Source organism: Lampris incognitus, chromosome 6 (genome assembly GCF_029633865.1).
Source record: "Lampris incognitus isolate fLamInc1 chromosome 6, fLamInc1.hap2, whole genome shotgun sequence".
NCBI classification, from domain to species: Eukaryota; Metazoa; Chordata; class Actinopteri; order Lampriformes; family Lampridae; genus Lampris; species Lampris incognitus.
The window spans coordinates 18141505-18168634 of NC_079216.1; the positions used below are offsets into that span (position 1 = coordinate 18141505).

The 27130-nt window shown below is 44.2% G+C and overlaps 1 protein-coding gene across 1 annotated transcript in view; it reads left to right on the forward strand.

Moving 5' to 3' along the window:
- Positions 1-26898, forward strand: part of LOC130114162 (neuronal acetylcholine receptor subunit alpha-7) — a 91363-nt gene extending 64465 nt beyond the window's left edge. The window contains exons 7-10 of the mRNA XM_056281948.1: positions 9045-9239; positions 12392-12478; positions 15582-15691; positions 26142-26898. Coding sequence (XP_056137923.1) covers positions 9045-9239; positions 12392-12478; positions 15582-15691; positions 26142-26723 — 974 coding nt within the window. The 3' untranslated portion in view covers positions 26724-26898. The remainder of the gene's footprint in view (positions 1-9044; positions 9240-12391; positions 12479-15581; positions 15692-26141) is intronic.
- The last annotated feature ends 232 nt before the right edge of the window (positions 26899-27130 follow it).

Genomic DNA, 27130 nt, shown 5'->3' on the forward strand with positions numbered 1-27130 from the left:
GAAAACATTTAAACCTGTTAAATACTTTATAAATGAGACCAATTAAATGCACTTAGACAGAGTTAACAGGCTATCTCATTATTTTTATTTCCTCTCTCCTCTTCTCCTTTTCTCACCACCCAGTTAGTGCTGCTGGCTCTATCCCACCCTCTGTACCCTCCCTCACCTCTCCACGTCCCACCCTATCCCACCTCGCTCCCCTCTCCCCCGACGAGGTCCTAAACCTCATCACATCCAGTCGCCCCACCACATGCTCCCTTGACCCGGTCCCCTCCCCTCTTCTTCAGTCTATAGCACCTGAACTCCTTCCCTATCTAACCCACCTCATCAACACCTCCCTCCAGGCAGGATGCTTTCCATCTGCCTTCAAGACTGCTAGAGTCACCCCTCTTCCCAAGAAACCATCACTTAACCCCTCTGACGTCAAAAACTACAGACTGGTTTTCCTTCTACCCTTTCCATCCAAAACTTTCGAACGTGCTGTCTTTAGCCAACTTTCTTTGTACCTCCACCAAAACAACCTCCTGGACCCCAACCAGTCTGGGTTCAGGGTGGGTCACTCGACAGAGACGGCCCTCCTTGCAGTGACAGAATTGCTGCACTCTGCGAGAGCAAACTCTCTCTCCTCTGTCCTGATACTCCTGGACCTGTCAGCTGCGTTCGACGCAGTGAACCACCAGTTCCTCTTCTCTACCCTCGAGGGGCTGGGTGTCACAGGCTCTGCACTCTCAATGTTTGCAACCTACCTGACGGGTCGCTCCTACCGGGTGGCATGGAGAGGATCTGTGTCGGAGCCTTGCAGACTGACTACAGGCATTCCACAGGGCTCGGTTCTGGGTTCTCTCCTTTTCTCCCTGTACACAAAATCCCTGGGTTCTTTTATTCGCGCGCATGACTTCTCTTACCATTGTTATGCTGATGACACCCAGCTGATCTTGTCCTTTCCTCCCTCTGATACACAAGTAGAGACACGCATTGCTGCATGCTTGACTAACATCTCGGAATGGATGGTGACACACCACCTGAAGCTCAATCTGGACAAGACAGAGCTGATGTTCCTCCCGGGGAAAGGTTGCCCGCACTGAGACCTGGTCATCACCATTGACAACACCGTGGTGATGCCAAATCAGACTGTGAGGAATCTGGGTGTGATCCTGGGTGACCAACTGTCGTTTGCTGCAAGTGTTGCATCGGTTGCTCGCTCCTGCAGATTTCTCCTCTATAACATCAGGAGGATTCGCCCATTCCTCACCGACGAGATGGCACAGGTGTTCATCCAGGCTCTGGTCATCTCCCAGCTGGACTACGGCAACTCCCTCCTTGGTGGTGCCCCGGCGTCGGCCATCAGACCTCTGGAGCTTGTTCAGAAAGCTGCAGCTCGTCTGGTGTTCAACCGCCCTAAGTTCTCCCACACAACTCCCCTTCTCATGTCCCTACACTGGCTCCCAGTAGCTGCTCGCATCCAGTTTAAGACTCTGGTACTAGCCTACAGGGCAGTGAAAGGAACAGCTCCTTCCTATCTCCAGGCCATGGTCAAGCCCTGCACCCTCGCCCGACAACTTCGCTCTGCTGCCTCAGGACGCCTGGTTGCCCCGTCACTCAGAGGCCCCTGCTGCTGATCGACCCAGTCACGACTCTTTTCTGTCCTGGTCCCACAGTGGTGGAGTGAACTCCCCACTGATGTCAGGACAGCAGAGTCGCTGCCCATCTTTCGGCGCATGTTGAAAACTCACCTCTTCAAGTACTACCTGTTGTTCTTAGCACTTACTGTATTCACTCATAAAAAAATAATCTCTTTCTTTTGCTTTTACTTTAACACTGGTTTTGCTCTTAGATGCTTATTTAGATGCACTTATGACCTCTGATTTAGTAGTTCTCCTGATTTTCCACGTTGAATGCACTTATTGTAAGTCGCTTTGGATAAAAGCATCGGCTAAATGACTGTAATGTAAATGTAATGTACAGTAAACAATAAGTGCATTTAGGCGGAGTTAATGGGCTGTCGTTTTTTTCCTTCCATCAGTGAAACAAACAGAATATATGCTAGCCTTTCATGTTGGATATAAGTACAATTATCAGAACACTACATTCAGTACTATCAAAATACGCTTTTTGTTGAAAGTTTTTTGAAATACTTGTGCCTGTTATCAGAACAAGTAGGCTTGTGTTTAAGTGCAGCTACTGTTATCAAACAGTCAATCAATTTGAACAGTCAACAGTCAATTCGTTAACTACATCAGGTCTATTTCACGTCAAATCTCATTAGGCCAGGATCGTCCGGGTAGTGTAGCGGTCTATTCTGTTGCCTACCAACAAAGCGATCGCCAGTTTGAATCCCTGTGTTACCTCCAGCTTGGTCAGGCATCCCCAAAGACACAATTGGCCGTTTCTGCGGGTGGGAAACCGGATGTGGGTATGTATCCTGGTCACTGCACTAGTGCCTCCTCTGGTCGGTCAGGGCGCCTGTTCAGGGGGGAGGGGGAACTGGGGGAAAAAGCATGATTCTCCCACGCTGTACGTCCCCCTGGCGAAACTCCTCACTGTCAGGTGAAAAGAAGCAGCTGGCGACTCCACAGACTCCACATGTATCAGAGGAGGCATGTGTCTGCAGCCCTCTCCGAATCAGCAGAGAGGGTGGAGCAGCGAACGGGAGGGCTCAGAACAGTGGGTTAATTGGGCGGGTACAATTGGGGAGAAAAAGGGGAGAAACCCCCCCCCCAAAAAAAAAATCTCATTCGGCCCATTATGTGCTATTTACTTTCCTGACTATTATCTCTTTAGGCCTACTCCAAATATCCAATTTTGCACATTAATTTTACTGCACCTTGTTAATGTGATAAATGGGTCTGCTTGCTTTTTAGCATTTCTAGCATTGTCCAGTCTGGTGTACAAGAGGAGCGTGCAACACACATATCGGGTGCAGCATTCATTCTATTTCTGTGTTCTGTTTTATATGGCAGAAACCGTGTGGTAGAAATACCAACGAGCTTCCTCGTGTGGCTCAAATGTGTACTGCAGATATAAATCTCAAATACGAGACTGGAAGAAATTCTGAAAATGTATTTAGCAACCCAAATAAAATCTTCTGGGACCCACCTGTGGGTCTCAAGCCAGTCTCTGGAAATGACTGATCTATCATTTCAATGATATGGTTGCTTTCTTTTAACCCAGATCTCATTTGAACAGACATCGTTTAGAATTGTTAACTGATCGCTTCAATATTGAGAAACAACTTTTTGCTGGATCTTCTCATTAGGTTTCGATACAGTCCAATGGCCAGTCATTTACAGATCCAGTCCAGTGATCATGTTTTCCATTATTATATTTTTTGACACAGGGTTTATCAATGTAACGCTACCCAAAATGTTAGAACTGATGTTGTTGTAAAAATACAACTAAAGCCTCTTGAGAAATTATCTACCTGGATGTAAACATATAGCCAATCAGCTTCCTGTAACAAATTACATTATTTAATACTCTAATTTCATTGGAGAGTCAATAAATTGTCATCACCAGTCAGTCAGTCAGTTCTGTTTTGTAACAGTTGCTTACCAAGATCATGCAAGCCAGTTAGCCAGCTAGCTACCTCTTGGTAAAGAATCTTGTGAACTCTGGGCCACACCTCTTCAACCCCGAGAAATTGCTATGCTCAGAGACAGTGTACTAAAACATTTCTAACAAATTAAATGATGTTTCTGAAGCTGAAAAATTTACATTCCTAACATTAATATTCTACAATAAAACTTATCTGACTGAATTACAATCATTGGGATGGATCTTTAACCTTCAGAAATCATGATCATCTCCTTTTCGAAAAAAGGAAAATCACAGTACAATCACGTGTCTTCATTTGTATTTATTTAGAATACTTTTGAATAGGAGCAAAGTCCAATTTGATTATATTTTAATAGAATATATAAACATTTCTTACCCAACTTCCCATTTTCAAAAAGGAGATATATGATGGGTTTCTTTCTTTTTATGGATTAATTTACTTTTCAGCAAAATGGTAAGCTTCTCAAAACCCGAGGCAATCTGGGAAGTTTGTTTGAACAATTATGAGGCTGTGTGTTACGGCCAGTAGGACAAATGGGAACTGAAGACCCAAAAGCAGACTCAGTAGACAAAAGGGGATGACTTTGTAGATGTTTAATGAAATTAGAAGTCGCTGCAGTTTGTCTAAAAATGTAGGCAACACAAACAAAGGGCAAGATGCAGTCCAGCTGAATAATTACAAAACGAAAATTTTACAGCAAAGGTACAGGCAGGGATCAGGCAAAATCAGTAGTCAAAACAGGCAGAGAGAGATCGAGGCACAGACAGGTAATGAATCGGGCAAAGGTAACCAGCCGCTTGACAGAACTCGTGTGGCAAAGACAAGCTTAGGTCAAAGAGCAAAATATTAAGATGAGCTCCACAAGGTAGAGAAATCCTGACGAGATAATTTGGTAAGGAGTTGTTGATCCAGGCACAGCTTAAAAGTTGTGGCTGATGAGGTGAGTGACAGCAGGTGTGGGATACATAGGGTTGACTGAGGACAAAACCAGGGCCAGGAACTACCATGACAAAACAGGGGAGAACTTCAAAATAAAACAGGGAACAGGGACAGAGAAGTAATGAAACCCAAAAATGAGACAGTTATGAAATTCACATTTCTCTGCCTTGCCAAAGGATTTGGTCTCCAGTAGTCACTGGAGGACTTGCCTGACATGGAGTCTGTGCTCTTCAAGAGAGTGGGAAAATTTAAAACGTCATCAAGGTAAACAAAAACATTGAGGAAGTTTCTTAGGACATCATTGACCAGAACTTGAAACACAGCTGGGGCATTAGTCAAATCAAATGGAACCACAAGATACTCAGTGGCCTGTGGAGGTGTTTGAGGCCATCTTCCATTCATCCCCCTCACTAATCCTCACAAGGCGATAGGTGTTACACAGGTCAAGATTGGTTAAAAATCTGAGCTCCCTGGAGTAACTCTAAAGCTGTAGACATGAGTGGTAGAGGATAATGGTTCTTGATAGTGATATCATTAAGTCCCCAGTAGTCGATGCAGGGACACAAAGACTTGTACTTCTTTTCAACAACAAAAAAGCCATCTCCTGCAGGAGATCATGAGGGATGGATGATACCAGCAGCCAGTGATTCCAAAATGTATTTGTTCATGGGTTCACTTTCAGAACGAGAAAGGGAGTAAAGTTGACATTTAGGGGGAGTGGTGTCTGGCAGGAGACCTATAGCGCAGTTGTATGGCCTATGAGGGGGAAGAGAAACCACACAAGACTTGCTGAACACAGGTTTAAGGTCAGAATACTCTTAAGGGCACATTAGAAAGGTCTGGGAATTCCTCGATGCCTGTGGGGGAAGCAGAGACAGGGGTAATGGCAGACATGAGGATGGGAAGAAGGGGCTCCACCCCAAAATAATGTCAGCCCAGTTTATGTGAGGATTGTGTAAAGACAACGAGAGGAAACCATAAACAATGGGGCCATGAGAAGTCTTTATGATATGAAGGAGATTACCTGCGAGTGGTTGCCTAAAATTCTTAATGACACAGGAACCATTCTGTGGGTGTTGGAGCTCAAACAGCTGCCATCAAGGGATTAAGCAGTGAGAAGTTGATCTAGGGCTTGTACAGGAATACCAAGCTTCTTGGCGGTGACAGAACAGATGAGATTCCTATCACCTCCAGAATCAACAAGAGTGCAGAGAGCATGTGACTGGTTATTACTGATGAGCACTACAGGTAAATAGGAACATCTGATAGGGGTGTGATTCTGGACAGTGCCCACCAGGTCCCCTAAACTCACTGGTAGGTGTGTCCCTATAAAGGGCAGGACTGGCAATAATGACCCATTTGACCACAGTAAAAACATGGCTTCATGTCCTGTTGGTGCTTTCGCTCCTCTGGAGTCACTCAGGCTCAATCCAGCTATGTGGGGTTGGCAGGTGGGCTAGTGGCCTGAGGAGGACTAAATGGTCTTACTCTAGTATGCACCCGAGTCCTCTCTTTAACTCTCTGTCTGATGCGTGCATCGATGCGACCCGACAGGTCCATAAGGCTTGGAAGATCTCAGGGCAGTTCTCGTGAGAGTAATTCATCCTTAACTGGATCAGATAAATCATTCAAAAATGTGTCAAAAAGGGCCTGATCATCCTACCTGCACGAAGCTGCCAATGTACAGAACTCAATAGAATCATCCTAAGCTGAGCGTGTACCTTGTCCAAGCCCCATGATTTCTCTCACTGCTTTTCTGCCAGAAAAAGCTGTCAAAAACTCTCATCTCGTCTGTGAACTCCTGGTATCTGGGGCATCATGGAGCATTGGGATCCCACAATGTCGTTCCCCAACATTCTGTGAGAAAGGCAAAAGACGAGTTCCAGCATCAGAGAGCACTGGGAAAGGAAAGATCAGCAGGTACCTGGTTCTCCTTTATATGAGTAGGGAGCTCAAAGCCTTGGTTCTCTGAAAGGTGGTCCTGGGGCTGGAGGAAGAGAACTAGGTACCACAGAGGCTGAGGCATTCTGAAGCTGATGCTACTGACCAGTGAGAGAATTTAGAGTCTCGGCAACTAACATAAGGTTTTGATTTACCTGGCAAATCTCCTGCTGATGGGTGCCCAGCAGCACATCCTGCTTATCCACTGCGGCCCTTAGCTGGTCAAAGTCTGCTGGGCCCATAGTTGGCTAGAGTATCCTGTTAGGACCGGTAGGATAAGTAGGAACTGAGGACCCAAAAGCAGACTCGGCAGTCAAAAGGGGATGACTTTGTGGATGTTTAATGAAATTAGAAGTCGCTGCAGGTTGTGTCTCAAAATGTATGCAGCAAAAGCAAAGGGCAAGATGCAGTCCAGCTGAATAATAACAAAAGGAAAAAAATCCCAGCAAAGGTACAGGCAGGGATCAGGTAAAATCATTAGTCAAAACAGGTAAAGAGATCGAAGCATATAGAGGTAATAAATTGAGCAAAGCTAACCATGGGCTTGATAGCGCTCATGGGGCAAAGACAGACTTAGGTCAAAGAGCAAAATATTAAACAACACAAGCTTCATTAAGAAGAGATGTCATGGCGAGATAATCTGGCAAGAAGTGTTGATCCGGGCATGGTTTAAAAGCTGTGGCTGATGAGGTGAGTGGCTGCAGATGTGGGATACACAGGCTTGACTGAGGACAAAACTAAGGACAGGAACTGATGACAAAACAGGTGAGAACTTCAAAATAAAACAGGAAGGACAACAGAAAATGATAAAGGTACTGGGCCTGACTGACTGAAACTATGGGAGACAATGACTTCTGAAAATAACTGACTGAACTAGACTGGGAGACATGTGACACCATGCAGTACATTAATGATGTTTGGATTAAAAAAAGTGAACCTATCCTTTAAGTTAGACAGTTATATTTATTCCAGCGATTTGCACTATGCTTTGGCTCTGACCTTTGATTTCCTTACTGTTAATTGTGTGTAACTTTAGCAATCTAGGAAGTTTTTGAGGATTGTGAGGCTCAATATGGTGTTGCACTCTTTGTAAGCCTCTCTGGATAACAGAATCATCTAAAAGGCTGAAACTCAAATGACATGGATATCAAACAGTTGAACAAGGCCTTTGGCCATGGTCGGTTCCAAGCCTCCATCTCCAACCAAAGAACTGAGAGCAGTCTGATGGCTCTGAGGCATCTAGAGACATCTGGCTGTTTAGGGACAGAAGAAGTTTTACATAACAAACCTCCCATTCAGAGTTCCTCCGCTGGTAATTAAAGCCTCCTGCTGTTGTTTAGTGTGTTTGGTCCCTGGAGGGCGACTGGCAGGCTGACAGACATTGCCTGCTGCTCTGTGAACCTGAAGGGATTGTGAAACGCTGCCTTGCATGCCCGTGGGCATCTCTTACACAACTGAGCATTTGCAAATGTTAGATCACGCAATAAAGCGTGACCAATGAGTGACATTTGCATGGGCGAACCTCGGCCCAATTTCTTTTTCTGCTTTGACATTGTCACGACACAAACATCTCCAAGGCAAAAGTAGGTAGAAGTTTCTCTAATGAAGAGAGGACGCACAAAAACAGCAGAATTTCTAACTGATTAACATGGTGCCACAGTACATACTGACACATGTGGCACGGGGACAACAGGACCGTCAATAGACTAACATAGTGCCACAGAGAAACAGGACATCACATACAGGGGAAAAGGAACAGTCCTATGGATGTTAGTCCATACATCAATGGAAAGTCAGTTATAAGTCAGATATCCATTGTTTCCCTTGTCTGTCTAGTAATCATTCAGGACACCTACCTCAGTCCTGTGGATCAAATGCACCTCTTTCTTTCAATTTCTCTTCAAAGGAGGAAAGTAGGAGGCAGTATAGAATGTAAAAAGCCTCCACCCAGAGACATCACCAATACCAATGGGCCATGCACACTGCACTTAATTGAAAACGTTTTTCATTTCTCTCTCTGTGTGTGCACGGTCATGCCCCTTCTATAATTGTATGGAAGATTAAAACCAGTGTACTGAGCAATGTACTACAGTGTCTGTTCTTTATAGCTGTTACTGAGCAATTTGCCATAATGTCAGTTTGCTCTTGGAAGGGGAAGAGAAAATAGAACCATGAGGTTTTATATTGACATTTACATTCTAGTCCATTAGTCGATGCTGTTACCCAGAATTACGCACAGTGAGACCAACAGTGGAAAAAGCTTCAAATCCTCACAATCAAACACTTATTAAGGAGATCAAGGGTGGAAGCAACAGCAATATGCTCGACATATTGAGCTACACATGGAATGGAGCCCTCAACCCTGGCAGTGTGGTCTCTTGCTCTCCCCACAGAGCTGTGTGACGTTGACCTACATGTGATTTAACACTAAAAAATGAGGTCAAAGAAATTTCAAGTATGCATGGAAAATAAAACTCCAAGGCGCTTGTCAGAACATCTCAATATCCCCCCTAAAAAACGGGACAAAAAACAAAAGTGACCCAACTAAATTCAGTGACTGCCAATACCAAAATTCCCTGATGTTGGCGTCTTGTTGTCATCTGTGTAGAGGTCCCCGGGCGGAGGAACGAGCGCTTCTATGACTGCTGTAAGGAGCCATATCCCGATGTAACTTTCACGGTGGTCATGAGGAGACGCACGCTCTACTATGGCCTCAATCTCCTGATCCCCTGCGTCCTCATCTCCACGCTGGCCCTGCTGGTCTTCCTGCTGCCTGCCGACTCTGGGGAGAAGATCTCACTGGGTGAGGGCTGGACCGTGTGTGTGTGTGTGTGTGTGTGCGTGCTGGTGGTGGGCTGTGTTGTGGTGGGACAGGGTGAAGGTAAGGCCAATGGAGCTGGGGTTGGGTTCATCTTAACACAGCTCAGCACTATTTCCCTCTACGGTTGAGATGTTGAGTCTGTTACTGCTTGTCCTTTCTCCAAGCTATCACTCGGCAAACTCCTTAATCCCATAATGTCATGAGGAAATTCTGATATTGCGTCACAGATCCAGTGTCTGAATTTCCCAAAGGATAGCAGTGAGTTTTATATTGATTTAATCCTTCTCTGCTTTCTGGACTGTCACTTTTCCATCTGATGATACATAAGGTTAAAAATGATGTGTCTGAGTGTTAGGAGTCCGGTGGGATCTATTCTATTCCGGTCATGTACTCGGGTATAAAATGCAGAGTTGATGGGATCAGAAAGGTCATACGTTATACGACTCATGTCAAGTTTGGGTTTACTGACAGCCAAGTTCTCACATAGTAGGAATCTGTATTGGTGGGACATTCAACTTAAACACAAGAACGTGCATGTACCTTTTTAACGTAGGAAAAAAGATAATTAAAAATTGTGTTAAGAAATCGTATCTATATACCTAACTAAGATCATCAAATTATTTGGAAAGGTTTGCAAGTAAGCAAGAAATTAGGAGGTGGTAGATTTTTTTTTCCTAAAACATGCAAAGAAAAAAGAATTAACACTCAAAAATTGGTAGCACTAGGACTGCAGTTATGGCTGATATCCTAGAAATGATTCTGGTCTGTACCAACTTGAACTTCAACAGCATCATTTTATAGCCTATATTATATCAGCCCGTAGTGTGTGTTGGAGTTAAAAGCTTTAATTTTCTAGGAGTGAGCAGTGACCTGTTTTTCAGCCTCAATGGGCAGTAACTGCTATTTATAATTCAAAGAATTTGGTTCATATTAATAATTCTTTGTTATCATGATGCTGATGATGCCGATGATGCATGATATAAACAATATGTCAGTGTTTGAGATAGTTCAGCTGGGTAGTTTAGCTAACTGTGCCATTTGCAGTTGTCTGCTCTGCCAAGTTCTGTGATGAGTGATGGCTTTGAGTCGATACCTGGTGACCATAAAACATCTGGATACAGGCACATCAAATCTGCCCGCATTACTTTAGACACTTTTCTACCAGAGATGGCGTCACACACAACAAACATCACTCTTCTCTTCTCTTCTTTTCTCTTCTCGCTTCTTTTCTTTTCTCTTTTCTCTTCTTTTCTCCTCTTCTCTCTTCTCTTTTTTCTCTTCTTTTCTCTTCTCTCTTTTCTCTTCTCTTTTCTCATCGCTCGTTTTCTCTTCTCTCTTTTCTTTTCTCTTCTCTTTTCTCTTCTCTTGTTTTCTCTTCTCTCTTTTCTCTTCTTTTCTCTTCTTTTCTCTCTTGTTTTCTCTTCTCTTTTCTCTTCTATACTGTTTTCTTCCTCCTCTCTTTGCATCTGCTCTGTGTGTGTGTGTGTGTGTGTGTGTGTGTGTGTGATATTCAGGTGAGTGTACTGAGGTGAATGTGTGTTAATATACTCCTTGCGTCAGCCAGTTTTATCGATCCGGTTGGTTCATTAGCAGTGAGTCAGTCCCTAGCTGGCTTCCTGCCTTACCACCCCCATCCCACCTCTGCGCCCCCCCCCCCCCCGAGCCAGGAACAGGGAAGCCTGTTAAATAGTTAACACATCTACTCACTACAGTGTGTGTGGACTTGTAGGTTTTTGATGCAGTGTTGGATCATCCTCTCGACAGACTGCAGGATTCATGTCTCTCATCAGATGTCAGGAGATGCCAAGGACGACCTGCAGATTTGTGACTCAAGAGTTGTCTCAAGAGAAACAACCAAATCTTTTCTTTTGTTGAGAGTATATTCTCTCTCCTTAAAGTTTTCTTTTTTTTTTAAGCTGCCTTTGAAATCTTTTTTTCCATCTTTCATCATTCACTCTCTCTCCCTGTCATTTTCCTGTCGTCCACGATCATCCCAGTGACACTGGAATACGTCTTTCATCTATTTTCTTGGTACTGCGGCTCTGACGTTTGACATCCCTTACCACCACTGGTTGTTTGTTAAGTTGATGATGTTGAAAGTGAGGCTTCTTCCATTGTTGCTCTCATTGTAATTCATTTTGGACAAAAGTTTTAGTTCAAAGACTAGAATGTAAAATTAAACTGAGTTTTGCCCATGGGGCCTCTGTGCTGCTGATGATCCTACAGGAATTTTAAACGAGCAGAGAAAGCCTCGCTCACTAAGGCAACAGACTGGGAACAGCTGGAGGCCTGAATCCCCAAGGAGCCCCGGGGTGTCTCTGATGTCGCTGTGTTGGTGTTGTTCCTACGACATCATAATAATGTTGCTCCACGACCATCATTGCAACTGACCAATCATGCTGTTGTGATGTCATGCCTTTGCAACTCAGGGTGGTACTAGGTTGTGGGTTAGCGTGGGTTAGCTACCGATTAGGTTAAGGTTAGCTATCGGCTTAGGTTAGGGTAAGCTCTGTTGCCCAGTGATTAGCGCTGTTGCCTCACAGCAAGAAGGTCCTGGGTTCGAACCCCAGGCCGTCCCAGGTCCTTTCTGTGTGGAGTTTGCATGTTCTCCCCATGTCTACATGGTTTCCTCTGGGTGCGCTGGTTTCCTCCCACCATCAAAAAGACATGCATGTTAGGGTTAATAGTACTATCTGTGTCCCTGAGCAAGGCAATGGAAAGAAGAACTGGAGTTGGTCCCTGGGTGCTGCAGCTGCCCACTGCTCCTATACAATGGGATGGGTTAAATGCAGAAGACAAACTCATTATAACCATACAATGACAAAATAAAGTGGCTCTCTAAGGTAAGTGTTAGGTTAAGGTTAGGGTTAGGTTATGTTAGCTTAGCATTTCCGGACTTTTTCCCTGTGTCACAAAGGCACGTCATCACAACGTGGTTGATCCATTGCAATGATGGTCCTGGAGAAAATTAATTATGATGTCGTGGGAACACATCCGACATGCCGATATCAGATCATGCAGAGCCCCGTAATAGTTTTAATAGAAGTTGATGCTTCAGTTCTGTCTAACTAACATTCGCTGTCTGTCTCTCCTTATCATTTTTTCTGTCCCTCTGTTTGTCTCTCTTTCTCCAGGTATCACGGTGCTGCTCTCTCTGACAGTCTTCATGTTGTTGGTTGCTGAGATCATGCCGGCCACCTCTGATTCTGTTCCTCTCATTGGTGGGTAAGCCTCTACCCCCCATCATAAACTCTGCAGATTCATATATAATTATACATCTATACAGATCCATACCTCACTCTTGCTCTATCTGAAAATCTATAACACTACATCACTGTATTTCTCTATTGCTGTCTGTCTGTTCTCTGGTCAGCATTTACAAGTAGATTAGATATGATTTAATAGTCTTAAACTATAATCTGGAGTATGTGTTAAAAACACTGTCATGCCGGGGGCAGGAATTGAGGACCCAAATGCAGACAGGGCAGGGCAGGAACAGAAATGCCAATCGGGGAATGGAGAACAGGTGAGCAAGGCAGGGGCAATCAGGTAATGGGGTGCAGGTGAGCAGAAATGCCAATGCCTTGATGACCCGGACCACACAACCATGATACAGACGAACATCTCAGACAGCTAATATGTAAATCGATGTAACCTGTATCTGTGAGTCTCTGCTAAACCGCCGAAATTGTGGTCACCGGTGACATCACTGGCTAACAACGCTAACAGAACAACACTACATTATACAGCTGTAGGTAGCTTTCAAATGGTCTTCTGGTTTCTAATACAGTTGTATGTAACATTATTCACATTTTCTTACACAATGCAGCCTATCGGCAAACCAGAAGGTAATTTTCCACATGTCCACCGATGACCTCACTAGTGTACACAATTTCAGCAGCTTTTCAAGACACACAGAAGACTGCTCAGTGTTATGGTTGCTAATGGAGTATTAGCCCTACAACACACACACAAACAAGTGTTTGTGTGTGTGTGTGTGTGTGCGTGCGTGCGTGCGTGCGTACGTGCGTGCGTGTGTGCATGTGTGTGTGTGCGCACGCTATATGTGTGCAATCATGCCATTGGGGTTACAAAGCTGGCTGTTCCGTCATTTAAGTTTAGTAGAGTTATATTTATAACAGGCGGCACGGTGGCGCAGTGGTTAGTGCAGTCACCTCACAGCAAGAAGGTCCTGGGTTCGAGCCCCGGGGTAGTCAAACCTTGGTGGGTCATCCCGGGTCATCCTCTGTGTGGAGTTTGCATGTTCTCCCCGTGTCTGCGTGGGTTTCCTCCAAGTGCTCTGGTTTCCTCCCACAGTCCAAAGACATGCAGGTCAGGTGAGCCGGCCGTACTAAATTGTCCCTAGGTATGAATGCGTGTGTGTGTGTGTGTGTGTGTGTGTGTGTGTGTGTGTGTGTGTGTGTGTGTGTGTGTGTGTGTGTGTGTGTGTGTGTGTCGGCCCTGTGATGGCCTGGCAACCTGTCCAGGGTGTCTCCCTGCCTGCTGCCCAATGACTGCTGGAAATAGGCTCCAGCATCCCACAACCCTGAGAACAGGATAAGCGGTTCAGATAATGGATGGATGGATATTCATAACACCTCTTGAAGGCTCAATACTGACTACCTTTATCCTCGGAGCATCCCAAACCCATTATCTTAGCCTGTGTTAACTAAGGTGTGCATAAAGAACACTCCTCAACACTATCCCTTAACTGCGGTTGGGTGTACAGTTAACAATCGATAGGACATCCCAGTCTAGAGTACATCAGTGCTGATAGTGCACATGATTGGTGGGTGCCAGTGGGGTCAAAGCTCATCATTGGTGGTGCTGTTGTGGGACGAGGGGGGTTGGTAAGATGAATTATTCAGTCCTGACACCTGTCAGCCCATTTACCATCAGGATGACATAGTTCAGGGACTGAATATTTACAGCTGACTCCCTCCTTTTAAATCTTAGTCTGTCTCCCTCTATTTATCTGCCTGTCTGCTTCTGTCACCCTGAAAATCCGCATCTTTCTCCTTCTCTGCATTGCTCTCTGTCTATCTTTCCCCGTCCTGTCTGTCCGGGTCTTTTTGTCTCTCTGCCCATCTCTCTCTTCGCTGTGACTCATCTTGTTGTAACGCTCAGTCTTGTGAGGCCGGGAATATACAGAGAGTTCATCGAGGACACGAGGCACTGAATAATCTGTCAGATCTTTTCATTAATAGATAGCAATCTGTAAATCTGTCTCCTTGATCCGCGCACGTCTCCCGTCCGCCACAGATCTTTACAGCTTGACGCCAGAAACTAAGAGCCCGATAATGTACACAGTAGCACAGGCCGGGTCACGAAGTGCCACCGATGTTTTAATTCTGCTGTGGCTCCGCTAAGAGATGGGAGGGACGGACGGGAGATGGAAGTCAAAACATAGGATTAGATGTACTGTCCATCACTGAGGCCCCCTGCTGGTACGGGCCTCACCTCCACAAGACCTCCACAGGACTTTTCCAGGGACCTCCGGCTCTCTGATATCTGGAAGGTTTTCAGGTTTAAAGAGAGCTATGCCAATTGGCTGCTTTTTCTTTTTTGGGGGGGGTTCCCCCTTTTTCTCCCCGATTGTTCTTGGCCAATTACCCTATTTTCCGAGCCATCACGGTCGCTGCTCTACCCCTTCTGCCGAGCCGGGGAGGGCTGTAGACTACCACATGCCTCCTCTGATACATGTGGAGTCGCCAGCCGCTTCTTTTCACCTGACAGTGAGGAGTTTCGCCAGGGGGACGTAGCACGTGGGAAGATCACACTATTCCCCCCAGTCCCCCCCTCCGAACAGGCACCCCGACTGACCAGAGGAGGCGCTAGTGCAGCAACCAGGACACATACCCACATCCGGCTTCCCACCCGCAGACACAACCAGTTGTGTCTGTAGGGACGCCCGACCAAGCCGGAGGTAACACGGGGATTCGAACCGGCGATCCCCGTGTTGGTAGGCAACAGAATAGACTGCTATACTACCCGGAAATTGGCAGCTTTTTAAAATGGCTTCCTCGGTTGTACAACTTTCAACATTTGCAAGGTTTCCTTGTTAGGACACTGAGAAGCTAACCCTTCTTCATTGGCAGAATATTTTTATTTCTCTCTCTCTCATATAGCACACTTTTCTTCTCTCTTAGGAATCCTCTGTTAGTTCTACTTCACTCACTGTTTTTCTTGTCTCTTCTTAGCCAACATGGGTTTCTAACCCCCCTTCTTTTTTACAGTTTTTCTAAAATTTGTGTCTGTTCTGTCATTGAGAGACCTGTAAAAAGTGAAGTTTGTCACTCTGTCACTAACTGATTTGTGTTCCAGCCCAGTACTTTGCCACCACCATGGTCATCGTTGGCCTGTCAGTCATCGCCACGGTGCTGGTTCTGCAGTACCACCATCACGACCCAGATGGGGGCAAGATGCCAAAATGGGTGAGCTACTGCCACATTCGTCCTCCTCTCCCTACCGAACTCTCGTTCTTTCCCCCTTATTCTCGCTGTTGAAGGGTTGTCGATTTCTCTGCACGGGGTCCAGTATGATTTCTGAGTCTAACCAAGTGGCCGTCGTCCAACTGCAGACCTTCATCAGCCTGAATGGAGCCTGTTTTCCCTTGGTGGCAGCTGAACGGCTGTAGTTATATTTTCAGTATTTTATGGCAAAAGGTTGCAGAAGTCATAACTTTAACTTCAGAAAACTGTTTTCAACATTTGGTCATTATTATTCTCAGACCAGATGCCTCCCTCACAAGCCCACAGAACACAGTATGAATAACTCAAGCAGGGTGAGACCCTTTCTGAAGGTCAGACTTCTCTTGGTTCAGCTGTGTGTGTGTGTGTGTTTGTGTGTGTATGCGTATATGTATATGTGTGTGTATGTATATACACACACACACACACATATATATATATACACACACACACACATATATATATATACATACACATACATACATACATATGTGTTAATGTGAATGTGTCAGGACTTTAGCATGAAAATGTGTGTGTGCATACGTGCACGTGTGTGTGTGTGCGCGCGTGTGTGTAGCCTTTCAGGGTCAGAAGGAGGAAGGTGGATGCCCCAGTCCGCAGCGTATGGAGAATGTAAATGTGCCCAGTGAGGTTGGCAGAGGGAGAGGGGAAAGTGAAGGGGTGGGATGACTGGTCAGCTGTGACGGTGAAGTTGTCAGGAGCCGAGGACGAGGCTGTGTATGAACTTAAAACTATATTGCCCTTTTTTTTCTTTTTTTTAATCAAAAACTCTCCTTACCTGAGAATATTGATTAGTTACGAACCTGCAACCTATCAAATATATTCAACAGTCTTCTGCCTGTGCTAATACGTCTCTGTAATCCTTGATCATTCTGTCTGTCCCTGCCACTGTCCCTGCTACATCATTCACAATATATATATATATATATATATATATATATATATATATATATATATATATATATATATATATATATACACTACCGTTCAAAAGTTTGGGATCACCCAAACAATTTTGTGTTTTCCATGAAAAGTCACACTTATTCACCACCATATGGTGTGAAATGAATAGAAAATAGAGTCAGGACATTGACAAGGTTAGAAATAATGATTTGTATTTGAAATAAGATTTTTTTTACATCAAACTTTGCTTTCGTCAAAGAATCCTCCATTTGCAGCAATTACAGCATTGCAGACCTTTGGCATTCTAGCTGTTAATTTGTTGAGGTAATCTGGAGAAATTGCACCCCACGCTTCCAGAAGCAGCTCCCACAAGTTGGATTGGTTGGATGGGCACTTCTTTGAGCAGATTGAGTTTCTGGAGCATCACATTTGTGGGGTCAATTAAATGCTCAAAATGGCCAGAAAAAGAGAACTTTCATCTGAAAGTCGACAGTCTATTCTTGTTCTTAGAAATGAAGGCTATTCCATGCGAGAAATTGCTAAGAAATTGAAGATTTCCTACACCGGTGTGTACTACTCCCTTCAGAGGACAGCACAAACAGGCTCTAACCAGAGTAGAAAAAGAAGTGGGAGGCCGCGTTGCACAACTGAGCAAGAAGATAAGTACATTAGAGTCTCTAGTTTGAGAAACAGACGCCTCACAGGTCCCCAACTGGCATCTTCATTAAATAGTACCTGTTAGAGCCTGTTTGTGCTGTCCTCTGAAGGGAGTAGTACACACCGGTGTAGGAAATCTTCAATTTCTTAGCAATTTCTCGCATGGAATAGCCTTCATTTCTAAGAACAAGAATAGACTGTCGAGTTTCAGATGAAAGTTCTCTTTTTCTGGCCATTTTGAGCGTTTAATTGACCCCACAAATGTGATGCTCCAGAAACTCAATCTGCTCAAAGAAGTGCCCATCCAACCAATCCAACTTGTGGGAGCTGCTTCTGGAAGCGTGGGGTGCAATTTCTCCAGATTACCTCAACAAATTAACAGCTAGAATGCCAAAGGTCTGCAATGCTGTAATTGCTGCAAATGGAGGATTCTTTAACGAAAGCAAAGTTTGATGTAAAAAAAATCTTATTTCAAATAAAAATCATTATTTCTAACCTTGTCAATGTCTTGACTCTATTTTCTATTCATTTCACAACATATGGTGGTGAATAAGTGTGACTTTTCATGGAAAACACGAAATTGTTTGGGTGATCCCAAACTTTTGAACGGTAGTGTATATATATATATATATACACATACACCATACACACACACACACACACACACACACACACACACACATATATATATATATATATATATATATACACACACACATACACATACACATGCATATATATATATATATATATATATATATTATTAGTATTATCCACTATACTGTCCACTATCATTTTATCCCTCTCTCGTTTTTTTTTTCTTTACAATATTTTTATTGGGATTTTACACTGCAGAGTACAGAAAACAGAAACCCATATCAAAAAAAACAAAACAACACGAACAAATTAGAAACAAAGGACAGAAAAGAAATGGCATATTTAAGGGAAGTATTTAAGGAAAATAATGACTTAAACTGCTGCACACATATGTCTTGGCACTCAATAAGAGAGGTGGACAGCACACTATGTATTTTGTTGCTGGTCAGGTTCAGCGTCGTACTGAGCAAGGTGATCCAGAAATGGCTGCCGTATAGCAGAACATTTATTAAGAGTGGCCATCATGCATATCGAACTTTCTCCATATGGAATATACCAGTGAGATCAGTTAACCAGGTCTGAGGCACAGTATCTTACTTCCAGAGCCTTGAAATTACTTTGTGATTACCATTCCATACATAATAGTGCTTTGCACGGAGGCACTGTGGTTTAGTAGGGAAAGAGAAAACCCAAATAGTGCAATCTTTGGATCAGGTTCAAACACACAGCCGTACATGTCAGAGAACCACTTGAGTATGTCACACCAAAAATGATACAGTTTTGGGCATGTCCAGAAAAGGTGGGTCAGAGAGCCTTCTGCAGATTTACATCAGTCACCTAGAGAGGAAATGGTAGGAAAGATTCTGTGCAATGTAGTTTTTGAATAATGAAGCCTGTGCATCACCTTGAATTGGATTAATTGATGCCTAGCATTAAATAGAACAAGATCAAGTCCTGTTAAGGCCCTCCTCCCCAATCTGTATACCCAGTTCCTCCTCCCGGGCACTTCTTAGAGAGAGTTTAGCATAATTCACTTGTTCAGAAAATATATTTACAAAGTCTGAGACCAATTTTTTGGATTCAGGTGGGCCCAACAAACGCTTATAAATAATTCCTCCATCAGGGAGAGACTCAAAGTTAGGCACACACTGACAAACATAATTCCTAATCTGTAAGTATTGGAAGAGAGAACTTGTTTTTTAATTGAGTAAATGAGGCAAATTGCTTGTTAATACACAAATCTTTCATAGTGACTGTACCTTTTAGCCTCCAACTGTCAAAAGATGCATCTGAGATGGATGGAGGGAATGCATGATTGCAATATACTGGGGGTATGAATAGACGTGTCTGGTAATCTGCCGTCCTTAATTTTCTGCCATATTTTCAAGCATTTCAATGTGATTAAGTTATCCACCTTAGTATTTGCAGGGGATCTGGGTACTGGGAAAGGAGTGCTGGAAGAGAGCTGTTTTTGACATCACTCTTTATGGCAACCCAAGAGGGAGTCTCTGGATACTTCCATTCTGTAACCTTCCTCACATTCGCTGCCCAGTAATAATGCTGGAAGTACGGTAGTCCTAGTCCACCCATCTCTCTTGGTTTATGTAAATGAGTTTTTGATATTCTGTGAGCTTTAAAACCCCAGACAAAAGGCATAACTAATGAGTGTAATGCTTTGAAAAAGGTCTTTGTCAAAAAAAAGGGTAGATTTTGAAAGCGAAACAAGAATCTTGGCAGAGAGACCATTTTGATGGCATTTATATGGCCCACCATAGAAAGAGGAAGGGTCCTCCATTTTTCAATGTCCCCCCTCAGTTTTTCCAATTTTTCAAGAAAGTCCATCTTAAAAATTAGTTTAGGGTCTTTTGGCAGAACTACTCCAAGATACTTCAGTTTATCCGTAATTTTGAAAGGGAGATTGTGCAGAAATTCAGTGTTAAGGTCAGCATCCAGTGACATAAATTCGCTCTTCTGCCAATTAATTGCATATCCTGAAACTTCACCAAATGACCTTACAAAACGGGAGCAGACTTTTCAGGTTGTGATAGGAAGACATTATCCGTGTATAGGGAAATGTGATGATCCACATTCCCCAATCAGATGGATTCAATAGAAGGGTGATTCCTAATACTAATGGTGAGGGGCTTAATAGCAACTGCAAAGTGTAACAGGCTGATGGGATAAATCAAGTCAGTTTTATTTGTATAGCCCAACATCACAAATTAGAATTTGCCTCAGGGAGCTTTACAGGAACACAACATCCTGTCCTGAGACCCTTGCATCGGATAAGGAACAACTCCCAAAAAAAAAAAAATTCTTTAGAAACCTCAGGGAGAGCAACAGAGGAGGGATCTCTCCCTCCCAAGAGAGGACAGCCCTGGCGTGTCCCACGATGTAATAAGAACAACGCTGCTCTTTCTTGGTTTGTGAGGATGAAGGAAGATGGGTGAGCATACAGTTTTGTAATCCATGAGACAAATTGGCTACCAAACCCAAATTCCACCAATACCTTCACCATATAGGCCCATTCCACCTAATCAAATGGCTTCTCTGCATCTAAGCAAAGAACAGACACCTTAGAATCCTTCCTATACCTATAGTACATTATGTTCATTAGTCTTCTGACGTTAAAAAATGAAAATCTATTGAGGACAAAGCAAATTTGATCAAAATGGATGATGGATGGAGTATGAGTTATTAGCAAACAGGTTAAATGTTTGATAGGGCAGCCGGCTGCTGGAGCAAAGGAGAAGGCACAGCAGCAGGACCTGCGGTAGTACCGTTAGCTTGCTCTGCTGGTGTTACGACCTCACTTGACATTGAAGCTGTAGTTGTCAAACATCGCTCATCGATGACGGCTTCGGATTCAGAATGTGAAGATTCTGTTAGTTGGGGTCGTTTGAAGAAATTATATAATGAAGTTTGGGTTTTTTTTGGCATTGTTTTTTCCTTTTGGTTTCACTAGCACAACCAAACCTTGTACACTATATTATATAAGAGTACATCTGTCACCATCTTACAATGCTGTGGTTGCAAACATTCCCAAATCCTCTGTGGTAGTACACACAGCCATTGAAACTCTAGTTAATGGTCACGGTAATTTGCATATGACACCTGTCGTTGGTTTCGGCCATTACACCACTGTATTGTTTATAAGGGTGGGGATACCTGCACTCATTTGAGATGGAAGAGGTCACTTAGATGAGTGATGAAACGATTCTGTCAATATAAACGTTGTATCCAGATGAACTGATTCAACCTTCTTTGATTTTCTTACTTGGATTATTGAGCATGCATAAAGACAAACCTAGGAACTTTTTGCTGTGAAGCAACAGTGCTAACCACTGGGCCATTGTGCCGGAGGAAGGGTGGGAGTTGGCGATTGGAGGTGATGCATGTCAAATGCAGAGAAAATTGTTAAGATGTCAGATCCGTTGGTAGTTCTAAATGGCGGTAAATTGGAAATGGGGCACTTGGGCACAATCAATTTCAAGATCGATAACCTGGGAGAGTATTCCACAAAACAGTTAGGCATAATGGAAATTGATATAAACTGTGACACTACTTACAGAAAACCTTCATTTAGAAAGCTTAACATCCCCAAACCCCGATCTGTCACCTCTGAAAAGTGGATCAGCTTCTTCGGTGCTCGGTATGTTAAGTTCCACAAAACAGAATGCGGACAAAGAGATGCTAAGTGGTGTTTTTTGTACTGTAACTCATACAAGGATAAGACTAAATTAGTCTACTTTTTGGACCGTGAGGAGTTTCGCTAGGGGGACATAGCGCATGGGAGGATCACGCTATCCCCCCCCCCCCCAAACAGGCGCCCCGACTGACCGTAGGAGGTGCTAGTGCAGCGACCAGGACACATACCCACATCTGGCTTCCCACCCGCAGACATGGCGAATTGTGTCTGTAGGGATGCCCAACCAAGCCAGAGACATCATGGGGATTCGAACCAGCGATCCCCATGTTGGTAGGCAACAGAATAGACTGCCACCCTCCTCGGACGCCCTCTTCCCAGAATATTTTTTGTACAGTTCATTGCCAAAACCATCTGGGCCAGAGCCCCCAGAGGAAACCCACGCAGACACGGGGAGAACATGCAAACTCCACACAGAGGATGACCCGGGATGACCCCCAAGTTTGGACTACCCCCGGGCTCGAACCCAGGACCTTCTTGCTGTGAGGTGACCGCGCTTACCACTGTGCCACCGTGCTGCCACCCCAGTGTCATAACTTTCCGAAATGTCGAAATTAAGGGCCCCCAAAGCCATGCCACATTCACAAATGATCTGAATGCAGTCATTGATAAAATCATTGATATTACTGTTAAAGAACTAGAGAGAAGATTTGAAAACCTGCTAATGAATGTTACGGAGAAGGGACATTCAATGGGATCAGAGGTCATCAGGTCCTTTTCAGTGTTCTGTCATGATGCATGGCCAGAAGATGTTGTTGTCTATGGTGAGGAGCAGATTGACACATTAGTGGATTGGTACAGAGAGCTCTTGACAAAAACAAAGAACAATAAGAACATTACCCCCCCTCCTCCCATCCCACTTTCCCAAACAAAGTGAAAGTGAAAGCCCCACATACATACATACATACATACATACATACATACATACATACATACATACATACATACATACATACATACATACATACATACATACATACATACATACATACATACATATATACATAGGGGTTGCCGGACCATATATGAACAACTTAATGGCAGCTAAATTGACACAAGGGCCTCTCTGCTCTCTCTCCAATAATGTGGACAAATGATTGTGAACAAAAACAAAAAAAGGTCATGAAATGTCCCAGTTTGAGTGATTACAAAATGAAAATCACATATTAAAATATGCCATGTCGATGAATGGGTAATTAATGTTCAAACCAAAGTCCCTGCAAAAGCATCAGCATCCCGCGGGGAAGAAAACACCTTGTCGGAGGTGCCATGGGTGACACGCAGCCGTGCCGGGTAGATGAAACCGTTCCTCACGCCAGCCTCCCAGAGTCGCTTTCGGACAACATCAGTAGCCTGATCCCTTGCTTAATTACCTCCGCCGGGTAGTTGGGAAAGAAGCGAATCGCTTTGCCTTTGTAGCGCAGCGGAAACTGGGCCAGTTGTAATGTTTTCTCCTTGGTCTGGAAATGATGAATCGATTCATCATTTCCAAAAGGTGATCTGCCTTCCCAGACGATGTGATTGATCCACTTCCAGCAGGTTGGAGAACTAGACGTGTTCCCTTATTTACATGCGCCAGATGTGCGTGCTCAGATTGTGAGGCAAAAAGCCCACGAGTCTTGTGTCAAAGTTTGTGTTAATGTCTATCCTTCCTCAAGTTTGACGATGATTCCATCAGCTTTCTTGTGTCATGGTGTTTGGGGTCATAATTTGACTCCAGCCTCGAGCTCATAACTGTGGAAATGACTCAACTTTTGTTGAATACAAACAATTCAACTGTACAAACAATTAAACTATGAGGGCTTACCTTTGATTTGATGAAGCAAAACTTGTTTTCCTTCAATAACTGAAGGTAACAGCAGTCTTGGACATGTCCACCAACAAAGTAGCTGCATGCTTCTAAAGACTTGTATGCCACCATTGATTCTTTGGTAAATATACTTGGTGTGTCCATGAGGTGTTCAGTCACATCCCTCCAGCCGATGTTTGGCAACTTCGTGATATCACTTGTCCACTGAGCTTCAGCAGCATAAACGGATCGGGAAGTTTTTCTCCAGGGCTTGGCGTGAGTTTCAACTCGTAATGCTTTGTGTCTTCCTTGCTTAGACCTTCAACATATCCTGAGATTTCCGCTTTCTCAACTTTTCTCCGTTTAATGTTAAGTTTTATACGTTTTCATCTGTGAGCTTCACAGGTACGCACGTTGTTTCTCGACCATGTTTGCCACACGTTCTGCGCGCGCATCTTGCTTACAACGCAGCTTTTACATCACACGATAAGGGGTCTATTAGCAGTCCAGGGATAAACTTCGTCAAGAAGTCCGTTCTCGATCTCCTCAGCTAGGCCAACGATTTTAATATTCTGCCGCCTCGAGGTCGATTACTTTCATGTGAAGTGCATCGTTGTCCGACTGCATTTTTGCACATGTCTGCTCAGCGGGCGAGAGGCGGCAGTCATAGTCAGAGCTAGCATTTTCCAGCCCCTTTACTCAGTTACCGAGACTTACCTAAGATGCATGGGTCAGTGGAGGCGGCAGAGTATTTTTTTTTTTTTTTGCCTAAATTACGGTGGGGTTAAGCCATACAGTGGCGGGGCTCAAATCAATGTCAGAATTTCAATGTGAATAGATACACAATAGAATAGCACCCCCTCCCAACAGCTAGAAATACCACGCATTAGGCGACTATGGGTTAGATGATTGCACGCTCCTTTTTTCACACGCAAAATTACATCGAGCGCAACGGACATGGACGGTCACTACTACTACTACTGAGTTTAGACAGTACTATTCATGCTATTTCAGCTCATTCATGTTGCGAGTGATAGAACTTACAATAAATGTCAATGGCGCTAGCTAGCAAGCTAATTTATCCGAATGTGTGTCCGTTCTGTTTACGAAAATGATGTCATCACTGTAATAGCGGCATTTGGTCTGCAGCCATTGGTAACATTGCTTGGAGATCGAAAATGAGTTTCCCTTTGCGTTTGCGAGTTGGTCTGGCAATGCCAGGCTAATGTGGAGGCGCTGGGTTGGCTAATTCTGCTTGGTAATTTTCTTGGTTGTTCCATGGTGGAGCTAAAGTGGGGCTAACACAATTCTTGGTTGTAGCCCATCCAGGCCATACCCTTTCGCCACCACTGGCCCGGGTAGATGCCAGAGATGCCACTACATCGTCAAATCGGTCGGTCATCGTCTTGCTCATACATTGTTTTGCAGAGAGGATGTTTGTGGACTCTGTGTCAGGCTCGTTACGCGACTCCGAGGCTGCTGCGGCCTGCTCAGCTAGCTCCACAAGTGGTTGACCATCAGTCTCATTTGGGGCTTTATCCTGCTTCTTTCCCCTTTCAGCTTTTGGTTTTGTTTGGAAAATTATGAAGAAAGACCGGCAAGTCAAACTAAATGTTAAGCGAGTGACTGAATTATTTCTAGCATGGAGAGGGGCCCTGGAAAAACCCTTTGACTCCATGTAGTGCTCACTAGTGCTCCCCAATATAATTCCAAATGGATCTCTTTCAATTCTTTGTCATCCATGATCATTCAGTCTCTCTCCCTGTCATTCCTCTAATTTCCATTATAACTCTATCTCTTTATCGCTGTTACTTGTATCATCCATGGTTTTTCTATCTGCCTGTCACATCATCAAGAATAACTATGCAGTTATTTATTGCTATTAGGTATTTGTTCTATTGTCAAGGTAGTTAAGCTGTGACCCTTGACCTCTTTACTAATAATTGTTTGACATGTCAGTGATATGTGAACTGACAATTTGTTGTTGCGTGCATTTTGAAGTCTCTGATTTTATCATTTATGTAAGTCTCCAAAGGCCTGTAAAAAAAAAAAAAAAGAAGAGAAAATTCAAAATAATTCGGCTCGTCTACTGGACAGAGAATTAAAAATGGACTGATATTACGGATGAGTAAATCTTCTCAGTGTTTAATATTTAAATACGTGACTACAGGGGTGACTCTCTTTGCTGACCTCTACTGGACTGATGGGACTGGAAACTACATTTTGTCTATGCTCTGTTTCCAAACCCCCCCCACACACACACACGCCACACACAAACACACACACATTCTTATACTTTCATTATTGCTAGGATCCCTCATTGACTACATTCATTCACTAGCCCTTAACCCTAACCTTAACCATCAGAACTACATGCCTAACCTTAAGCCTTACCTTAACCTAATCTTAGTTCTAACTTAACCTTAAACCCAAGTCCTAATCCTAAAATAGACCCTTAAAGAAGTGAGTGCCAGCCAACATGTCCTCACTTTTATGGTTAAAAACTCAAATTTGTCCTCATAAAATATACATGTGCACATGCGCACATACGCAGGCATACAGACACACAAAACAAACACACACATGCATATTTTCACCCCATTGCCATCTTTTTCTCACACATACATGAACACACATGCACATACACAGATCTGCACACACACACACACACACACACACACACACACACACACACACACACTCAGTCTCCACTGATTGTACGTGTCTCCTAAATGTTTCAGACTCGTGTGGTTCTGCTGAACTGGTGTGCCTGGTTCCTGAGGATGAAGCGGCCCGGAGAGACGGGGCCGCGCCTGGTGTGCCGCAACGCTGCCAAGCAGCCGTGCGGCAGCCTGTCCAGTGTGGAGCTCACCACCAACCAGGGGGCGCTGCAGCACCACCAGCAGGTAACCAATGGCAACATGCTCTACGTGGGCTTCGCCTCCTCTGCCGAAAGTGAGCTCCTGTGTTCCAGAATGGTGGGAGGTGCTGGGGATGAGGAGATGCTGCTTCGCGGGGCCAGGATGCCCTGTTTGGGGGGCGGGTCAGCAGCCGGTGGCGGGCTGAGGGTCGGAGGATGCGTGGTGAGCTCAGCGCTCGAGTCGGACCTGACCAAGATCCTGGAGGAGGTGCGTTACATGGCCAGGCGCTTCCGCGGGCAGGACGAGGAGGAGACGGTGAGCAGCGAGTGGAAGTTTGCGGCCGCAGTGATCGACCGCCTCTGCCTGATGGCGTTCTCCCTCTTCACCATCCTTTGCACCATCGGCATTCTCATGTCTGCTCCCAACTTTGTGGAGGCCATCTCCAAAGACTTCTTCACCTGAGGAGGTGAAGACAGAGACCTATATTTGATACCTCGTGCTCTCTCTCTCTGTATCTCTGTCTCTGTCTCTCTCTCTCTCTCTCTCTCTCTCTCTGTCTCTCTCTCTCTCTCAGAGTGAGATAATGACATGGTTAATGTTTTCTGCAAAAACTGCACAGCACATCTCAACAACAAAGACTAAGAGCCCCTTTATAAATCAACTGGTCAATAAGGAATATATATATATATATATATATATATATATATATGTGTGTGTGTGTGTGTGTGTGTGTGTATAGTTCACTCCATGCCAGAGTACACAGCAGGGTGTGTGGGACTGAGCAGTACCAATTAAAATTAGTTTGTCCTTTTCTAATTTCATCTGTACGCCCAAATGAGGAGATCAAACAGGACTTTAATTATACCTGT